The sequence below is a fragment of the Clinocottus analis genome, unplaced genomic scaffold, assembly GCF_023055335.1.
Source record: "Clinocottus analis isolate CAN_PGR_092001 unplaced genomic scaffold, fCliAna1.0.p SCAF_19, whole genome shotgun sequence".
Lineage (NCBI taxonomy): Eukaryota > Metazoa > Chordata > Actinopteri > Perciformes > Cottidae > Clinocottus > Clinocottus analis.
Genome location: NW_027175920.1, coordinates 7,441,153 through 7,461,828, shown reverse-complemented (window position 1 = coordinate 7,461,828; position 20,676 = coordinate 7,441,153). Strand labels below are relative to the sequence as shown.

The 20,676-nt window shown below is 43.2% G+C and overlaps 2 protein-coding genes across 2 annotated transcripts in view; one reads left to right on the top strand and one right to left on the bottom strand.

The window, feature by feature from the left end:
* LOC137789343 (G protein-activated inward rectifier potassium channel 1-like) overlaps window positions 1-917 on the top strand; it is a 47,619-nt gene extending 46,702 nt beyond the window's left edge. Inside the window, exon 4 of the mRNA XM_068582808.1 lies at window positions 840-917. Within this exon, the coding sequence (XP_068438909.1) occupies window positions 840-851 (12 nt within the window). The 3' untranslated portion in view covers window positions 852-917. The remainder of the gene's footprint in view (window positions 1-839) is intronic.
* A 4,548-nt stretch (window positions 918-5,465) lies between these two features.
* Window positions 5,466-20,676, bottom strand: part of svild (supervillin d) — a 35,136-nt gene continuing 19,925 nt past the window's right edge. Inside the window, exons 6-30 of the mRNA XM_068583179.1 lie at window positions 20,421-20,520; window positions 19,033-19,308; window positions 18,695-18,972; window positions 18,326-18,458; window positions 13,789-13,936; window positions 13,385-13,468; window positions 13,123-13,209; window positions 12,762-12,945; window positions 12,488-12,660; window positions 11,464-11,625; window positions 11,034-11,170; window positions 10,756-10,903; window positions 10,507-10,652; window positions 10,126-10,301; window positions 9,769-9,904; window positions 9,228-9,528; window positions 8,798-8,952; window positions 8,523-8,625; window positions 8,175-8,382; window positions 7,953-8,086; window positions 7,665-7,820; window positions 6,827-6,970; window positions 6,520-6,629; window positions 5,861-6,016; window positions 5,466-5,572 (exon numbers count right to left, since the gene is read on the bottom strand). Of these exons, the coding sequence (XP_068439280.1) occupies window positions 5,486-5,572; window positions 5,861-6,016; window positions 6,520-6,629; window positions 6,827-6,970; window positions 7,665-7,820; window positions 7,953-8,086; window positions 8,175-8,382; window positions 8,523-8,625; window positions 8,798-8,952; window positions 9,228-9,528; window positions 9,769-9,904; window positions 10,126-10,301; window positions 10,507-10,652; window positions 10,756-10,903; window positions 11,034-11,170; window positions 11,464-11,625; window positions 12,488-12,660; window positions 12,762-12,945; window positions 13,123-13,209; window positions 13,385-13,468; window positions 13,789-13,936; window positions 18,326-18,458; window positions 18,695-18,972; window positions 19,033-19,308; window positions 20,421-20,520 (3,922 nt within the window). The 3' untranslated portion in view covers window positions 5,466-5,485. The remainder of the gene's footprint in view (window positions 5,573-5,860; window positions 6,017-6,519; window positions 6,630-6,826; window positions 6,971-7,664; window positions 7,821-7,952; window positions 8,087-8,174; window positions 8,383-8,522; window positions 8,626-8,797; window positions 8,953-9,227; window positions 9,529-9,768; window positions 9,905-10,125; window positions 10,302-10,506; window positions 10,653-10,755; window positions 10,904-11,033; window positions 11,171-11,463; window positions 11,626-12,487; window positions 12,661-12,761; window positions 12,946-13,122; window positions 13,210-13,384; window positions 13,469-13,788; window positions 13,937-18,325; window positions 18,459-18,694; window positions 18,973-19,032; window positions 19,309-20,420; window positions 20,521-20,676) is intronic.

Here is a 20,676-nt window from a genome sequence, read left to right as displayed (position 1 = left end):
CAAACTGACCAGCTAACCTTCCTCAACGGGCCCATGGCCCAGCATGTGTCAGCACACACACAACATGCACTGTCACAAAGGATTGTATATTCTACATACTATATTATATAACATATATGAGACATCTATTGTAATCACTGTGCAGCACACATCACGTAGGGACTTTTTGCCGTTTCCCCTGACATCACCATGTCCAGAGACAAGTAAAAATAAACCCTTCATCTTTACATATGTGCAGAGCAGATTGTTCACTGTGTGCCTCTCAGGGGGGATTGGAGCAGAGGCAGGAGGAGGACACACAGAGACTGACAACCAATCACCCTCACGTTCACACCTACAGACCAGTTAGAGTCAACGATTAACCGAACCTGCACGTCTTTGGACTGTGGGAACAAAACACACTACATTGAGAGGCACGGTGAGAGGCGAGAAAGAAAAACAAATGGTTTCGAAAATCTAAATCTAAACTTCCGCCTCCATCATCTTATAATTGAGAAGGAATGTTGGGCTTTTATTAAACTGACTCAAATACAGAACATTTGGCCATCAATTAGCCCAACTGCTACCATAATGGACGTCTGCTACCTATTCAGGAAGCCACAGTCAAGTAAATGTCACTTTGTATTAATTCAAGCCAAACAAATAGTGGAGCGCTTGTCCTCTGTGAGTAGTTATGCCAGAGCCACAGCAATATTTTGTCTAAAAGCCCTCTGGGTGACTTGATGGTCAGGGCTGGTCTAAATGGAGCTCTCTCTCTCTCTCTCTCTCTCTCTCTCTCTCTCTCTCTCTCTCTCTCTCTCTCTCTCTCTCTCTCTCCCTCCCTCCCTCTCTCTTTCCAGCAGATGGATTGAACAGCAAGAAGATGATAACCAGGCTGAAGTGATAGATGCATGAGGGAGGAAGATCTTTCAATCAATTTGTCATCCGTAGTTCCCCTCTCATCAGCAGGAAACAGGACTGATGTCATGGTCGATACAAGCTGGCTTTTGTGTGTGTGTTTATGCATGCATGTGGTGTAAGGTGCCTGCTTTTCTCAGAGGGTGGTGTAGGAATTGGAAGGTTATGAATTTGTTAGTTGTGGTTTGTTTGTTGTCGTGGTCGAGGTGTGGAAGCGTATGCGTGCGTTCGAATGTGTCGCGCTGAAGTTAAGTGGGCAAACTGTCACCATCTGCTGCCTGGAAACACCCGCTGACATTACACATCAGACGCTATAAATTGTCAATTCAGCAGTTTGCGCAGTGGGAGCTGCTTTCTTAATATAAAACATGTGTGCCATGCTAGTATTTGCTTGTTTCATCTCATTTTATAAGAACAAGATCAGCTCCCAAAAGACCCTTAAGAATAAATTAAAGTGGAAAAAAGAACACCATGAGAGTTTGTATTTAATTTGTTTATTTTTTACTTACTATTTTTGATATGTCACCCTGACTAGTTGGAGTATTGTATTGCCACGATTAACACATGAATACAACAGCGCCATAGTTAATGTTAGTAGTTACTACGACAAGTCAAAATGTCTGCTGTCAAAACCTTTAATTTACATTTTGTCCATTGGGGTTAGGATTAGGTTGTCACCTGTTGCATTTAAGAAGAAAAACACTGAACCACTTATGAAAAAATAAACATGGCAGACTGCTGAACTGAGACCAGCAGGAGTGAAACTTAAAGTTCCACATATGAGCTGTGTCAGAGCTTTAAACCGCTTCTCACGGTCAAAGATATTTCTTATTGAGTGACACAGTCGTGTCACCTGACACCAGAGCACCTGAGCCAGCTTCAGTCACATGACCATGACATCATAATTAAACATTAGGTTTAGAGTGTGTAGAGTGTACACACTAGAAAAGAGTCAGATATAAAGTTCCAAGTATAAGTGTTCTGTCTATTTTGAGTTAAAAGCAACAAAAGAAGAAGATTAAAAAAAACAAAAAAACCAACATTATTTGGCTTGTCACAAACTATCAGAAGGCCAACTGATGTGAAAGTTTCTCGTCCTGCAGCAAGCGGCATTCTGGGATGTTGGCGAGTTCATCTCAGCAGCAGAAAACCAGAGCCCGAGTGCTGCTGGGAGAAACATTATGACCATTGTTTCTACCAATTCAGTGCACACACACACACACACACACACACACACACACACACACACACACACACACACACACACACACACACACACACACACACAGATGGATCAAGGTTATTGCAGGTTTGTTTCGGTTTAATATTGGCTGCCTGAGGTTTCCCACATAAAAACACGTTTTTTTCCCTCTCCAAGTAAGCCAGGAGTTATTACTTTGTGAGATTTGAGAATCTGAAGGACTCACTTATCTTCCTCAAAGCCCCGTTATATCTGCTGCTCCAGCTAATACACATCTTGCAGTGAAAAAAACTCATAAAGAAGAAGAATTGTTTGGCTCTCTCTGAGCTCCTATAATTATCCTAATATATCTCTATTGGATTATGATATACTTGTCTTTTGTTATCTTGCTGTTTTGTTGATGTTTTCTACTCAACAATTATGACCACGTCACATCTTTCTGCATTAAAAGCAAACGCACACAACAACACATATTTGATATTAATGATCTATTTTTGTACATTTTAAAGTTTTGCTATCGGTTGACTATGACAGTTTTGGAAAAAGTAGAACAGCTTTAGTAAAATGCAAGAAACAACAGAACATCTCCAGTAAACACATGAAGTCCCTAAATCGTCATTAAAAAAACAAGAGAATTAGGCTTATTTGCTCAGTTACATAAAGTCATATAAACCTTCTTCTCAAAATGTCAGATCAATCCGTTAATCTGTCGGTTAACAGCAACGGCTGGTTTAACTTTAGTGAACTTGACAACGATGCACATGAGTCACTTCATGTGGAAAATGCAGCTTCTAGTTTTCTAGAATGAAGAAAGAGAAAATCTTGTTTTTCTTTAATTGGTTTTACTTTTTAAAATATGACTTAGGCATGTATTCAGGCTGAGTCGATGACATCTTCAGGCTCATGCTCAGTCAACATTTGGATCTTGATCTATTTTTCTCTTGCAGGGCTGCTCGTTCGGCTCCATCGTCTCAGAGTTATTGCACCAGCTAATCTGCCTTATATTGGCAGCTACATTGTTTGCCTGCATTTCAGTTGCATTGTGGGCCTCTGTGGCACCTGAACCAGAAGGCAAAGCGATGCAGGTGATTAATACTCCCAGGACAGAGAGTAGATAATAAATAAACAAACGAGCCGCCCATTTGCTGTTTGGAGGAAGCCGCGGCTGCCTCCTGCCATCTGTCCTGGAAATAACTCTGCTGCTGCGTGTTTGATGCCACTGATGTGTTTGGGTATGTGTTTTATTTATTAATAATACACATTTAATACACACATATCTCTGTTTATTACAGTATGTCAGTGACGCTGTGTGTGTTTGTTTTATAATTTTGATTTTCTTCTCATCACTTATTGATTATCTATGGCCCATAAGGCTCGGCGAGCGGTGCAGAATGTAGAGGTCGGACCGCCATCGCCCCCTGGTGGTAAGATATCAACACCGCTGTCAGGATTTGCTCGCAAAGAAGCTTCACTGCTTCAGCAGGTCCTCAGATAAATGCTGCTCTCATTACACAGCAGCACAATCAGAGTGTGTTGCATTTGTTGCAACAAAGACACATTTTGACTTGTCTGTCACGTTACTGATCACATAAATACTGACAGTGTCCAGTTCAGGTGAACTAGTTCCAGAGCTCTGGTGTTGTGCTCACTGGCACAGCTTTCTGTGAGAGAAATGACAGGGAGCCATTGTTACAAAACACCTCTGCTTTTTCAGGTGTGTGATAAATTATTGTCACACATACCCGCCATGAAAACACCTTAGAAAGGTGTTTAGAGAAGTAGTGTCTCTGTAATATTATGTTTTACTGTTTCACTGGAGGAGTACAGCAGAAAAAACACAAACCAATCAACTTAATTAATATGTGTAGTCATAATAAAGAAGTATCATGTTGTATGTCTACTGCAATAACTTCTAGCACTGCTTGGCTGTTCTAATATTAACTAATTAAGCTTTTATGCTGAAAGCGTTGTAATACCCGCCATAATCAGAGAACCCCAGGTGTTACTTTGAAGAAGGACTTAAGTTAAAGATCTTTTTCTGAGTGCAATCCTTTGATAATGTGTTGTTAAAAAGACGATCAGAACCAAACATGTTTTTAAATACTTTATTTAAAAGGGAATTTTTGAGCGTTAATATCTCGTTTCCCTACCACCAATGCTTACCGTAATGTGCCATGAAATACAAGCTGGCCTGGAAGTTGCCTCCACACGCAATGCCGATTTTACGTGTCACAAAGTTGTTAAGCAAAATATTTTTGTGAACATCACGCAGAGAATGTACTAATTCGGACATCACAGGCTGTCATATTAACAGTATAGTTTATGCATAACATACCAGTGCATCACATTTGTAGTACGCACTTGTGGTATGAGCTCCAGCTATAAAGGCAGTTTATACTCCATAGTTACTCTCTCTTACATACCCACACACACTTAATACTTTAAAAAGTTGCACATATACACTCTCACACACACGGATACACAAAAACATGACAAGACAAAACGATTTGATTTGGTCCCTAACAACCAGTTGATCAGAGGCTGCTATCACTGGCGCACAGCCAGTTATTCATGAGAACCAGGAAGTATTCAGTACCAACCCTGAATGAAAAGAGTAACGGGCCAGTTTCAGCGATGGCGACGACAGTCGGTCTCACCAATGTGATGGTTGCAAAGTCCCAGTCAACTTTTTAGAATTGAGGTTTCTTTGGAATTTCAGAGTTCAATGTTTCATACTCACATACAAATACCTCTACAATTAAAATAAAAACGTAATATATTGGCTGTTATAACTGTACGAGTCAGACGTCTCGGGTACATTCTTGGTTTAAGATCACCAGGTTTTTTTCAAACGTCCACAAATTGTAGGAATTGCTCTCTGAACTTTGACTTGTTTGACTTCTGTAATTCATCAATATCTTTGCGAAACAGATTTAATCCCATTACACAGAGATGTTTTTTCCCTCCATGAAATATAAAATCCCATGAATAACTTCCTCAGTTTTAACACCGCAGGCAATTCTCATACAAACACAATCTCACATGGAAATTGACACAGTATGCCTGGTGTCAGACATAACAACACATTCATTCATAGTATATTACATATTTATAATGTGAGGGTAACTATTCTTACATACAAGGAAAACATCTTGCCATCAAAAAGATTAACAATTGCACATAATGATTGGCTAAAATATTTCAGTGGTACGGGGAAACGTAACAAAATGAAAGTTATTCAAAATATATCAACGTTTCAACAAAATTGTACATTTGTTGTTCTTATACATGACACAATCAGCACATTTTATTCTCTCAAATGTCAGAAAAGCTCCTGAAAACATAAAAACAACAGGGCAGAGCAAAGTTGTGTACAAAAAGATGTCTTTAAAACAAGCCCTTGCTTTTCTTCAGATTCTTTTGCTTCCAGTTTGGCAGAGCGTTGAAGTCAACTCGACTCATCTCAAGAAGTGTCTGAAAAACATTAAAGTAAGGGATAACCAATGCTATCTATAATAATATGTTTTCAATGTCTTTCAGCCTCCATGAAATGTTTAGCACTTTGAAATGTGTGCATGTATATTTGCTGAACCAATACAAACAAGTGTGACTGCAGCTTTAAACGTGACTTCATTTAAGTGTGTGTGAGTGTTTTGATCCACCCTCACACACTTTAAATAATTAACTGCAATGAAATAATGGACCTAACAATACATCATTTTCACGCCTTGAATCCTGTGTGAGAGCAGCCAGGTTCCCTACCTTGAAGTCCTGGTCAGACAGGTAGTCCTCCAGCCGGAGAGGGTCCACTCCCTCCGGCAGCGGTTTGCTGGTCAGCTCCTCGATGGAGTACTGCAGCTTACTGAGCTGAGACAGCGCCTCCTTTACCAACATCACTTTGTTCTTGGAGCCTTCCGTCTGTGTACACATGGCATTTACATGGAAACAAATGTAAAACAGAAGTATTGTAGTTTCAATGCCTTTATTTGTGGAAAACATAATTATGCATGGCACATAACAGATTTGAATTGCATAGAAAAATGGGGAAGTGGATAATTTCTCCAGGGAATAATACAGCGCTCTGGGTTTTACTGAGGCTGAAATGACACTGGTTTCATTTCATTTAAGAGCATTGTTGTGCTCTGTTTACTGTCCTCTGTAGAATTCATACTCCATACTTTTTATTTTCTTCACTGACTTCACACTGAACATGATTCTGCATGCCAGCTTTAAATCGACACATCTGGGCCATGACACTTTATCTGAACAGATCTGGTTGAGTGAGATGATTTGGATTCTTTCTCGCGTCAACATAGAGAACAACAGTCTCCTGTCTTACTTGCGATACACGGGGACAGCTCTCCGAACCCCAACTGGGACGCCACAATAATAATAATACTAATAAAAAAGAAGTCTCCCACCTTTGTGATACTGGTGTCCTTCTCCCAGTACGGGAAGATGTTGGTGAAGGTGAGAGGTTCACAGCCTGCCAGGATCAGATATGCCGGAGGGGCGCGCCGAGGGTTCTTCTCTATAAATCACACCACAGTAAAGTCACATATTCAGATACCCACCGTGTGGGGACGAGTAATGTGTGTTCAAAATGCTGATGTTATCAGAACAAAAGCAATAGCAGTCATTTTTAAAACTAGGTGGGTCAGTGTTTGGCTCCAGATCAATTATTGTACACACAGTGATTTTAGCTCCAGTGGCTGTCTGAACTCTGACCTTTGCAGTACTGCAGCACAGTCTCCATGGCACACTTCCTCTCGCTGTTCCAGCGCATCTTGGCAGAGCCGGTGCACTGTGTGTCGTCAGGCTGCCAGCCCTGCCACAGGTACACCTCCATGCGGTTGTCAAGTAGGAACAGGGCTGTAGAAATTAGACGGAGGAGCACTTACATGTACATCCAGCAAAACTGAGAGGTAATAAAGCCCCAGGTAATGCTCGGCAGACAGTGACAATAAAACATATCCACCAACAGAGAAGCCTGTGAAAGAGTGTTTTCATGAACACAAAAGCTCCTTGTTGTTTAGTTTCCATCAGTCCAAGGTCCAAACAAACAATGTGGTTTTAGTAATTTCTTTGTTGTGCTTCTTTGTTTGCGACCTTGATGAGAAACCTAACAAGGCTCTTTTTCTTTGACAAAATATCTCAAATTCACAATAAGGGTGACGAAAAAAAAACAGAACAAACACTGTATTCTTCATGATAAATGAATCACAGGCGGGCAAAACCTCAAACTATGTTATTTACAGCACAGTCACGGACAACTACCGGTAACATGACAAAGAGAAGTTTTCATCAGTGAATAAATAAAGTTGCTGGTAAATAAATTATATTTATTATGTCTTCTTTGTCAGGCAAAGAGAAAAACTTTTTCCAGAAACGTTTCGTTTTGAGTATTGACTCCAACTGGCTATTTAATCTCAGAAGCAGTTTTATTCCAGAAAGAATAATTTACAGTTTAATAGAATGTATCGGACAAATAACAAACATATAATTCAGTGAAATGTAACATTGCTGCAGGTGTGTGTTTGAGTGCGTGTGTGTGTGTGTGTGGTACCTGGCTGTTGTGCGGAGTACAGGTTCTCCTGCAGGAAGGGCATGGCCATGACTCCCTCGGCCGACCGGGCTGGATACAGACACTCGTCCCCTTCGAAAGACCCGGAGCTGGCGCTCAGCTGGAACAGCCGCGGTGTGAAGTTGTACTTCCCTGGATCTGGAGACGACACAGGCACACACACGTCGTCACACATCAGATAACACACCGAACACAAGCAGCCTATAAAGATCTCTCTCTCTTGATGTATTGCCAACAACTAGGAATGGTATGTGAACGTGAAGGGCGCACCTTGCAGCATGCAGTCGTAGGCCTTCTTGTCCTGCGGGCCCAGAGCCTTCTTGAACTCCGCGGGTTCAGATCCTTCCTCCACCTCCTCAACGTCCACGCTGCTGGTGCTGCTCAGACCCAACTCCGATGGACACCTAGAGGACCCAAACACAGACATACTGTGGGTCCACAACGTGGTGTCCATCCACATGTCATCTATTTAGCCATCTGCTTTTCCCTGACCTCTGGGTTAGTTTGTCTGCAGCTTTTTTGGCCACCTGCCTGGCGCTGGCATGTGTTTTACAGCCGTGCCACAAGAAGAGAAGTTCTTTCTGAGCATTAAGAAGCACCAGGCTCGCACGAGAGCGCAGACTGGCATGCTGGCAATCTACCTCCACCAGCGAGGCCTCCACCTCTGCCTCGCCCCGGACACAGAACAACCGCCAGCCAACTGGAGAGGTAAGCATTTAGGGTTTATTTGACATTTTGAATTAATAAGTGTTCATCTGTTTGATATAGTATTTTATAAAATGAGCCAAAGTCTCTCCAGTACAGCGCATCACCGAAAAGAAGGAACAATATGTTGTTTACCTGTGTTGTTGGCATTATCGTCTCTGCTGCCCTTGTGGATGATCAAACCTCCCTGGAAGAGATGCAGGAAGCACGGAGACTCTTTTCCCTCACTCACCAACACCTGGATAGCCACCCGGATACAACAGATGACAACAGGCACACTTAGATTCAATCAGCCTTAAACACACAGCCATTTATCTGCTCATTTAAAACGAAGAGATGATCGGAGTGACTTTTCCATAAACAAATGCCGTTTAATTGATTGTGTGTGGCTGTGATGAACTGATACCCACTTGTGACCCCCTGTGGCTGCCCAGCTCCACTGTCATCAGAGCAGATGTTCCTTTCTCACTGACGCTGGACTGGCTGCCTTGCCAGAAAAAACAAGCGGTCCTCTCTCTGCCTGGAGCCCCGACACTCAGCTCCCCGGGTTTCTGCCGCTTACCCACTGACAGCACAAAACGGGAGTAAACCCAGCGGATCAAATCAGGATTTCTTCTTCCACGCCTGGACTAAAAAGGAACGCTAAATAACCACACTTAAATGTGCTTTTCCACTTTAAGCACAAAGGCTGTTCTTCAGTTGCGCTCCATTACGACTCAAATGTGAAGTCAGGCTGATCTATGTCATCTTCTCCCAGGTCTTACTACTTTGTCACCATATTAACATCTCCTATTCAACATTTGCTCTTTCGGCGGCCTCTGTGCCAAACACACGACTCACCGAGTGTGGTGATAGAGTACTTCCAGCGGATGATGTAGGCGTCGCACTCATGCAGCTGGCCCAGGCTCTCCTGAGGCAGTTCCTCCTCCCCGTGCTCCTTGATGTGCCAGGCGTCCACAGCGACCGTCGCCAACTCGGCTTGTCGTCCGTCATCCGCCCTCACCAGGCCGTGGCCCCGCTGGACGTTCACCCCCTCCAGGACCGTCTTCACCGGCTCCGGCTCGTTGTCCAGCAGGGCCTTGGCGTCACATGGCTGCAGTTCCAAGTCCAGTGAGGGCCGTTCAATGCGGTGGACCGGGCTCTGAGCAGAGCGGGAACACTCTTAGTTAGTTTCAATGAGTTGCATCAGTGAGGAAATTACTTCATTTAACAGCTACAGACGCAGTGTTTCTTCTTAATGCCTTTAAAACAGATTGTCAGTTACATGCAGAGAAAATGAGACATGCAGATTCATGAAAGCTGTCACTGATTCATGTACTACATGAATGCAAAGTCACTGTGAAATCAAAAATCCAAACAACCGTAGTCTAATCTCTTCTACCTTGATGTCATCATTTTGAGCAGCTTCCTCCTTCTTCCTCTCGGCCCAGTCCAGGAACTTTTCTCTGAACAGGGCCGTCTCATTGTGCTCTGACAACCGGCCAAACAGAGTCCAGCTCGGACGACCCTCCCCTTTCCTGGAAATCACACAAAGAAGGTCTCCTCATTGCAGCTGTACCGGCAAGATAAAACCACTAGGGGCTACAATAACACAACCAATAATGTAACTAACTTTGCTCTCCAATAGTGCTCACTTCATATCAGATATTCATTATTTATTAAGAATAAAAGCTAGATGGATGGATAAAGATAACACAGGCTGTTAACTTCTATAAAAGTATCAACATGTGATACTCACTGAGGTACATCTGAATCCGTGCAGGAGGCATCTAGAGGGTTGACTCTGCAGCTGCTGTAGTCATAGCTGCCGCTGTGAAGCTGTTTGCCCAGTTTCACAGCAACTTTTCTGTCACCCAGGGGCACGTCTTTTCCGTGCCAGACATACACTTCGCTGCCAAAATCAAACACTAAGACCTGATGTGGGGAGGAAGAGGGAGAGGAGATGAAGAGCAGTTATTACTTTATTTAAAAATAACAGATACAATGTCTGTCTGGACTATCATGGGTGCTTTGTGAATATTTCTGCCATCTCTTTTCACACTTTCTAAGCAGGTCCCCCAGACTTTTGCAGGTGTAAAACCCAGACACGTGAAGCCATTACTCTCAGTAGGGGGGTTACCTCTTTGGAGTCGAGCAAGGAGACACTTGGAATGGAGGCCCACGCCTCTTCGTGAGGCACCAGTTTCTCTCCGTGGAGTCTGTACACCCCATTCGAGTCCAACACCCCACTCTCATACAGCTCGTCCTCCTCTGGCTCCCCTGCCCCTATGACACACAAAGAGCAAGAAGCTGAATCAGCATATGCTTAAGTAAAACAAAGAAAAAAAGGCATTATATTATGAGACAGCCGTGATGTACGAGTATGAACCTCTGTATTCGGTTTGTCCACCCAGCAGGCTCCAGAACTCTTTGGCCCATCTGGTGTCGGTGTTGATGCCCTCCTCCAGCGTCGTCACCTGGGAGGCCTTACAGCCGAGGTCCCTCTTGGCCTGAACAAACGCCGCCATCTCCGATGCCTGGCCACACAAAGCACATTGTACGTGTCACATCTGTCTTCAGGTGGAGAATGTGTCATTCTGTGTCATCGCCTCTCTGAACATTCAAACCCAACAACTGCTTCTGGTTTCTGCATGAGAGGTTCTTCACCTTAGCTTTCTCAATCACGTTGGCGAACTCTCCACTCCACATGTAGCACTGCTTCGGTGTTATGAGAAGGAAGCAGTCGCCGCTGTTTAACGAGTGGGCTGTCGGCTCCACCAGGCGCACCTGGATGTGCCTCCGACCTAAAGACAAAGACGCAGCAGCTGATACTTCCAGACTTCAGTAGCCTGAATCACATACATATAAATCACTGCTATAGATCTGTAATTGATCTGTTTCAGGTTTATTAACGAATCTGAAGGACGAACACAGGAAGCGCAGCTCAGAGTTTCTCCCGAACAGCATTTTGAAGTGTTTCATTTGCTTTTCCTTATTTCATCGGTTTGAGCAGCTTATGGGTGATAGAGCACCATTCATCATACCTCCATTCAAAACAAACAAACAAACACGCAGTTCATTTGCATGTGTTGCTGACCTTTGATGCGAATGAGCATGAGCTTGTTGAAAGGCAGAGTGCTGTTGTTAGTCACAACATCGGTGGATTTCACGCTGCGCAGGTTGACCTTGCGGAAATTCTCCTTGCTCGCGAGGCCCGCCAAGGCCACGTCCGCCAGGTTTGTTTTGGAGTGTTTCGCCACTTCAAGGAAGAGAAAAGGAAAGAAAAGAAGCGGTGAGGTTAAGGAAGGAACACACGCATCAGAACTATCCCTTGATCTAATCTGCCATCTCGCTAATTATGACAAATAAAAAACAGACAGATCACAAGAGACGGAACATCTTTTCTTGATACTTCTTTCATGTGAGCAGTACGAGACAGCTTCCTCTTCTTTAGCAGGTAACCTGTGAAAAGGTCACTGTGACTAGACGAGTCTGTGAAGAGTGTTTACGGAGAGGAACTAAATATAGGAAATACACAAGCAAACTAAACTGAAAATGGTTTATATATATATATATATATATATATATATATATATATATATATATATATATATATATATATATATATATATATATATGGCTCTGGATCACACAGACTCCAGTGGTTGTCTGAACTCTAACCTTTGCAGTACTGCAGCACACAATAGTACGGCTAATTGGCATCCGGCTTTAACTTGTACTTTTATGCAATGAGTTTACTGATAATAAACAACTTAAGCTGTGTTTTAGAAATGGGACAGGAGACAACATGTATGTGAACATAGAAGTCATGTTAGTTCCTGACAAATGTTCCACCACTGCAACTAAATGGTAATCTCGTACTTTTACTGTTGTTTTCGCCTTCATGTTGTTGTTGAAGTTTCAGAACAAGCAACGAAAACCACTGGATTGTTTTAGGTTTATCCGAAACAACACGACACACCTCGGTATAGTCGTTAAATAGCAAAGTTTGGTTTGGATTCAACTTTTGGTGATGCTTGAAAGCTGCTGAGCCAAACAGTCGTAACCCTGCGTGATGGTGAGAACATTCATAGTGCCAGAGTCGGTATGAGCAGCCTTACTCCTCTCCACTTGGATCCTCTTGGTCTCTAATGAGGCCACGTTAAGCCTCTGCTCAGTGTAGACCTGGCGGATGTCGTTGCGGGCAGCCAGAGCCCGCAGAGGATTCCTGGAGCCCTGGTTCCTTCGGTTCGGTCGTACTGCTCGTTTGTGCTCTGTTACAGCTGAGGTCAGTCTAAAGTTGCACAGACACAACGCAGTGGTCATTTTCCATCCAAGCAACCAATGACGTTTAAATAATGTCATTCATTATTGTTATGCCTTCTATAAACTCACTTTGGTGAATTGGCCTGAATCTGGCTGAAATCCTCCTCTGTCAAAACCACACTGGAGTCATGGGGGGCCGACGCTGACACCGATTTGTAGAAGTTGCCGAACGTCTCATCATCATCCAGGGTCATCACCTCTTTCTCCGTCTCTGCCGTCACCTCGACGGTGGAAGTCTTGCCTTTGCTCACGCCTGAAACCCCCACCATGGAGAGGAAGCAGGAAGGTGAGAAGGTGACTCAGATATGTGCACAATGTTTTGGATATCCTGTACTGTGAGCTTACGGGCCTCCCGTGCAGAGGCTCGTCTATAAAATGCTCATCTGTAATGTTTAACTATGTCTATTTGTCAATAACGGGGGTACGGTACCTTTATTGTGGAGCTTGTCGAGGAAAGACTCGAGCTTGTCGAGTCTTTTATCTCCTTCCACCTTGACGTCAGTTCTACTGGAGATTTCTGTCCAGCAATAAGAAACAGAGGATTAATCATAGCTAAGAATACATAGTGTCACATTACAAAACATTGGCAGTACTATTGTTTTAAAAAGGTAACAAATGTCTTTAAAATACCGGAAAGACTTGATTTAAATCTGCCACACACTGATTGCAAGTTGAAGGGAAATGTTTCCTACCTTCAAGTGGCTTTACAGGCGTGGCGTTAGACTTCTTGAGGGAGACGGGAGTCGACTCTTCCTTTACGACGTCTGTCACAAGACCTGGAGGAAGACAAGGGAAGATTTAGAGGGGCAACTAACATAAAACATACAAAAAAGTATTTTTTTTGTCAAAAATGTTCGGTTTACTTTCAAGCATCCAATTCTCACATTACATAAAAAGGCATTTTGCCAGAAAAATAACTGTCAGAGAGTCAAATTTGGACAATTAACTGACTAATCAATGCAGCTCAAAAGGGAATTGTTTTAGGTCCCATCAAACAACCTGAAAGAAGTGTTTGTCAGGCAGCAGCACAGAGTCTGAAGACAGAAGCAGAGCAACTTGTGTCCAGCCGCACTGAGTTAGCGCGCTGCAGGCTCACCTTTCTTGGCCATGCGTCCAGCCACAGTGAACTGGACAGAGTCGTTGGCGGCTCCTTTGCCTTTGCTCTTCCATTGCTCCTCCTTGTCTTTGAGGACCTTCATCCTGTCTGCCAGGGACATCTTGGGCCCCACATCTACGTTGGATTTCTGTTGGAACATGAGGACTTTTATGAAAAAAGGAAGGTGGTCATGCAGTCTACTGCCTATCTATTTTATGGACACGGTGAAGAGATAACGGGTGAGCAAGAAGGGTTCTGCGAGAACAGGAGAGACAAGGGGTGATGGTGATGGAGGATGGTAAAGCAATGAGAAGTTCCTTTAAAATGGAATTTTGAATGATATCATTGTTTTGTTATTATTTCTGGGGGATCGCCCCGGGGCTCCTTTAAAAAACAACAACCTCCACAGGTTCCTAGTTACAACAAAAACATGAAGAATGTGGAGTCCTAAACAATAAAAAACCTAAACTGTGCTGGGGTCATCTATCACCGGCTATTCATTAGAGCTTTCCTGACGTGATTTACTCCTGCTGCCATGTTTGCACCTGAACTCCACCATTAAAAATGAATTAGCAGAAGTTTACTGCCCCCCTGGTCCCAATGGACCCCAGGAGCTGTTTTAAAGTAATTAATGATATTCCACTCCTAAATATTCGAAGCGTTTTACGGCCCTGCCAGAGCTTTTACTGGCTGCCACCACCTATTCCTTCACTAATAATGAGCACTTCACTGTGTGTAATGTACCGTGAGCTGCACACAGGATAGTCTCGCAAAGAAAGACCTATCTGCAGTCCACTGTGTGACGGCACAGCAGAACAATTCAGAGCAGATAACAGCATGAAGAAAACTTTATCTTCTGTAAATGAGCCTCTAGGCCGGTCTACATCATATTACACTTTTACTTTTTTTCGCTTAGCTCAATTCTTGAATAAGAATGATTTCTTCCAAACAATAAGTTTAAATCTCTGTACAGTTAGTCAAACAGAATTGAATTCCTCTTCAAGTAAAGTACTGCACATGTTTTGGCACATTACGTCAAACGAGGAAGTACAATTTGCACATTTACTACTGACGCATGGTTGTTTCTCAGTAAATATTATTTCTTATGAACCATTCAATCATCAATCAATATATTACATATTGTGTTATGTACTGTGAGGAGATGCAATTGGACTTTTATTTTTAGATTCATAATGACAGGCAGTGATGTGTGAGGGCAATCAGAGTATCTATTTCAGTCTTTGCAACTAACAATAACATCATGCATATTTATGGCCCACTTTATTTTGTATCCTTTATTGTATTGCTATGTGTATTTCTCATTTAACTGGCATGGCGGTCATTGGGATTTAACAATCATAAGAGGGCCTTATGTTACAAAAGGTTTGAGGACACCTGTCCTGGCATGTAACAAAAATCCCCCAAAGAAAGAGAATAACAAACCAGAGGACTCCTATGTGCTGTTTGTCCTGAATTCACATGAGACATGCTACAATACACAGCAGTGTAGTAACAAAACATAAAAACACCAGTTCCCCTCAAACCATCTTCCACTCATATCATAACACGGAACCCCCCCCCTCCTTCTAACCCCTCCCTTCTCTCTGTCTCTTTCTCTCTCTCCATCTCCCCCTCACTGCCCAATTTGTTTGTACTTTAATGCTAAACATGTTGCACACAGTGGTCAAATATTAGCCTGACGTGAGACATGAGTTCAAAGAAATGCTTTTAATCACACTGGCATGCACACAGAGCCGACACACTGGGTCTGAACATCAAAGTGAACCCTTGCAGATTTCATAACATGAGAATATGATACATCCCTTTCTGCGCACGTGTTAACCGAATAAGACAAGCTGGAACTCCTCTTTCAGGACTCAAAAAATGCTAATCACATCAGCCCTTTATTATACTTTATTAGTATAATAAAGATAGTGCTTGCAAACTATAATATCTGTCACCTCACTCAGGCCTGAAGCATTCTCACACACTTCCAGACTGACACAGCCTCTCCAGCTAGCAGCTCATCTCTGGAGGCAATCGGAGAGGGGAAATACCTTGGCCCGACAGGACCCTCGAGAGAAGGGGTGGAGGCGAATGGGCCTGGGCCTCAAACCCCCACAGGAAACCATTTTTCTCAGCCCTGTCTTACTGTACAGTGCAGGCAGCACCTCAGCCAAAGCTCTGACACAGATATCGACCAACTGAGGGCTGGCAAACCACATTCATGTACCAAGAGCAAGTGTGTTGACAGCTCTGAGTTATCAGTGGTAATTCCCAGAGAGTGTGTGAGAAGTTGTCCAGAGCACAGGTAGAGACATAGGGGCCACCATGACATTGAGATTACGCCCATGCAAAGAGGAACGTGCAGTACGAAGGCACAGACACACACTCACCTGAAAGGGGGCTGGGAAAGGTTGACAAGTGGGTGGCAAAGTCAAAGAAAGGGGTAGAGTCCACAGGTGAGGACAGAGGAAAACTGGGAAGAAAGGTTAAAGGAGGAGGAGGAGTAGTAAAAGGAGATAAGGAAAAATTATCAGCGAAGAAGGGAGGAGAAAGAGCATCTCAGGGCAACGTTAGACTGCAACAGTTGGAGCAGATTTCAGCGTGGAAGACTAGAGATGAGATGTGGTTCATTTAAAGCCTGGCCCAAAGTTTGGAAGAATGGAAGAGAAAGGAAAAGGGAAATAGTGATATGAAACTCACCCTATGGTTTAGTTCTGATCAGGTGAAAATGTCTCACTTTGTTGGTGGATTTAACACAAAAAGTGTGATTTCTTACAACGTGATAGCACATGTTTTTAAATTACCTATTTTGAATACACTCTTCAAATCCTATTGCATTGAAGATAATACACTCATTTTAAGTGGATTATCTGAATTTAGATTAACAAAGCAGCAGTTATTGGGAAATTTATTGATGATTATTATGATTAACAATCATTAGTTTATGACAAGACAGCCACTCTTTAAAATTTACAACGAGGCCTCACTTTACAACACAGCTGCGATGTAGAACGCAGCTTAACAGGAAACATCTGGCGCTGGTTGGATATGACCATGGTGTGTACCATGCATGTTACATTCCCTGGTCTCCCACATATCAACCAAACAGCAACAACATCTGGTCCAGATTGGCCGTGTATGAGATAGAATGACAAACCAACGGCCTTTCCTCGATCCAGAGAGAGAAATGTAACAAGAATAGACACATGAGGGAATGCCCCATGGCTAATTTTGACATTACATCAATGCCAATCATTTATCCAAACCATGTATTATCTACATCTCTGAGGTGAGTTGGTTTCATAGAGTTCTACGGCGACAGCCAACACGCACCGCGGGTTTCAGATCAATTCACAGACAAAAACCTCAAATTGAATTCAAGGAAGAAATCCGCAGACATTTTGGACACCAGTTTGGACGTCTTTCATGCCTGCGAGTGTTGAGGATGCAGTTTGGACTTGTTATAATGAAGACCACTCAAACATAAAATGACATCAGTTTTCAGTATTTAATTGACGGGGTATTTGTTCAAGTTGCTGGCTGTCTGTACTTACTTATTAAACGGCTTTTTCCAGACTAAGAGTACATTTATTCAAAGGTTATCTCATCCTTTTGGATGAAGGATGAGCCCAAAAGCAGAAACCCCCCGAGAGGATCATTGATCTGGACAGACATCAAACCAACAGATGCTCCGTATGAATAAACATGACATCACTTGGGGGGGGTCCAATATTGACCGTTTTGGGGATATCTATGTGGCACTCATTGGGGTTTTCCACCAATCCTTTACTTGCACTATCCATGGAATGGTTTTAATGTTGTGTTTCCACTTTAAAACTCAGCAAGGGTGGTCTTGTTTGAACAGGAGAATAGCATGTAGAAACCTGCATGCACTTCTGTCACCACTTCAAAAATACATCAGTTATCTTAGCATGTGTTAAACATTAAACCCCTCGATGCTGACCCGTGTAAAACTGGTTGACGCGGATGTTTATATACATTTGTGAGTCATGGAAGTCTATAAAGAACAAAAAGCTTGCTTATGGAGGGAATTGTTTGTTTTTTGTACTTTGCAGGCAGGTTAAGAGAGGAGAGGCCAGAAACTAACAAAAAGAACCAGCATTATATTGGAAGGTTTGCAGGTGTTAGGTCACGGTGTAGGATTTTATTTTCACAAGGGGAAGGGGCGTGTCTCCCTTTCTCTTTGGGAGACCAGCTAAGCCCTGGATCTCTGGGATTTGGCGTCACCACTCCCAAATCTGCTGCACCCCAAAGCCCTCCTAACCTCACATCCTTATGGCAACAAGTCAGGGAAATAAGCTGATTCAGCAGAGGAAGAAATGTGTCCGCAGCCAAATCCTTCTTTCCCTGCACACAAAGCCGAGGGGAAACCTCAACCTGTGGCAGTAAAAACTCTATGCACTCCAGCTCCAGCCTTGTATACCTGTTATTTATACTAACTGAACAACTCCAACGATCTACTAAACCCCACAACAAAAGGAAAGAGTCTGCTCAAATAACAAAAGCCTACCTTTTTCATCCAGGCATTTTCAGCATCTTGGAGCTTGCCGAAGCGATCGGCCAGCGGTGTGTTGCTCATCTCGGATGTTTTGAGCTTCTTCGGTCTATCCTTCTTCTCCTCTTCACTAGTGAACTCTGCCAGTCTGAAAAAGGCAAAAGACATATTAGTTCTCCCCCTATTGAAATAAACTTTCCAACCCACTTGTACGATGCATTTCAGAAAGACCTAAATGGAGCCTTAAGTCTGGATATTGAATACATTTGTTTTGCATATGCAAAGTCCATTGAATATAGTTTTTTCTTTGCTTAGAAACTAATATGCACATTTTGGCCTCATAATTCATCATAATGGCTGCTGTGTTTGTGTACATCCAATGACCTCTGTTTGAGTGAGGAGCCCTGGCTGCCATCCAAACTGCTTTCCAGTTCCTCCACATCCTCCGACACTGTGGACGTCTTCTCCAGGCTCTCATCGGGCGAGGAGCTCCGCATCTCCTCAAAGCTCCCTCCACTGCTGCCGCCGCTTCCCTCGCTCTGTTGTCTGTCGATGCTGTAGCACCCTCCGTCTGGGATATCATCAGTTAATGACTCATCCTCTCTGTAATGTTCCCCATTGATCTCTTCCTCCCCCTCCTCCTCTTCCTCCACCTCCTCCTCCTCCTCCTCATCCTCCTCCTCCTCCTCCTCCTCCTCCTCTTCCTCCTCCTCCTCCTCCACGTCCTCCTCCTGCTCCTCCTCCTCCATCTCCTCCTCGCTCTCAGGGTGGCTGAGGGTGACACCGGTTTGTCGGGCTGGCGTGCAGTCCGGCGCGGAGCCCTCGCTGTGGTCCGACTCCATGCTGGTGGAGCGGCTTTTCTTTAGGATTCCCTTGATGCCCCGAGACCCAGAGTCTTGGCGCTGCAGCGAGGCAAGCTGGCAGGGAGGAGAGGGAGGTGGGGAGGCGTCTCTGTTCCTGCTGAAGGGGAGCGCTCTGTCCGAGAGGAGACTGGAAGGCTGATGTAGAGAAAGAGAAAGAAAGCTTGTTTTACTACCAGCCATAATATTTACAAGGGCTGGAAAAGCGGATTAAAGTGTATTCTATGCTCCTTGATTATGGCGTTTAACTCTCTCTGACCAGACCAACTTTTTCCAATGTCAGCTCCTCTGCGGTTTCCACACAAACTTGTTTTGACATACACAGACACACACTCCTGCCTGGACTAGAGAGTGTGAGAAAATGACACCATTGTGATTAGAAAAAGGGATAAAGTGAACACTTTGTCCTTGTCAATAAATCTGCAAGACTTGTTTGAGATGTCGCTCCTGTTTTTTCTCGGAAAAGAAAAAAAGTTTACAAGAAATACATTATGTGTCATGTAAAGTTGTGATTTTGAGACACAAGCTTTTTGTAGTCTAACCTATTCAAAGTTTTAAGGACTAAAAAAGCATAAAAAGCATGAAGTACCGTTAACCATTTTAAAGAGTAAAGGTTTCAAAATGCAATAAAGACACATATAGCAAACAGGAACATACAATGACACATCTAAACACACCCTTTTGTGAGTGTAATATGCTGCTTTGTAGATGCAACAGCAGCTGAAGCAACAGCAGACGTCCTACTGACAACAGGTCAAAGGTTACGAAGGAGTGTTGATTTAGGAGCAGATGATGGAAGAAGCAGTTTGTTAGCCAGCTGAGTGTGAAAGTGCAACGCAACCAGGTGGTCTTCTTAAATTAAAAACATCGGAGTGCATAATACATGGAGGAGGCGTTGTGTGTGCAATGTGTGGTTTAAAGTATGTATACATACTTAAAAAGTCAAAAAGAGTTTGTGTGTGTGTGTGTGTGTTTGTGTTGCGACTGTACATTAGTGACATAAATAAAAGTCAACTAGTAAAAATATATATTTTTTGAAAATCTAAAGCAGACCCAACGGTAAGAAAGCCAACGTTAAGGTGAGTAAGCGTTTTGGAATTGGCTCGCATGCGGCGCAAAAGCAGTGCATAAAAATATGATCTTTCCAAAATACAATCCAGAGAGATGACTTTTATATTTCAGCCTGGTGAGTTATGGAAACCATGTGCCCAAAAAAACCTAATGAATAAAATGGAAACAAAAATACTGACCTTTTCTTCGACGGTGGAAGCATTTCCATGCAGCTCCTTCGCTGAAGCTTCATCTGCGGCTTCTTTCTCATCCATTAATTTGCTTTCAGCTTTGGGAAGGCTAAAATATGGGCGGAAAAAAAGATGAAGATGATGGAAACCGAGAGAAAGAGGAAATATATATTTGATGTGAAAATATAAATAAAATATTCAGCCGTTACAGAATGGAATCGCAGGAAAGAGCTGCAAGGTGGATTCAAACCACACTTTAGTCATT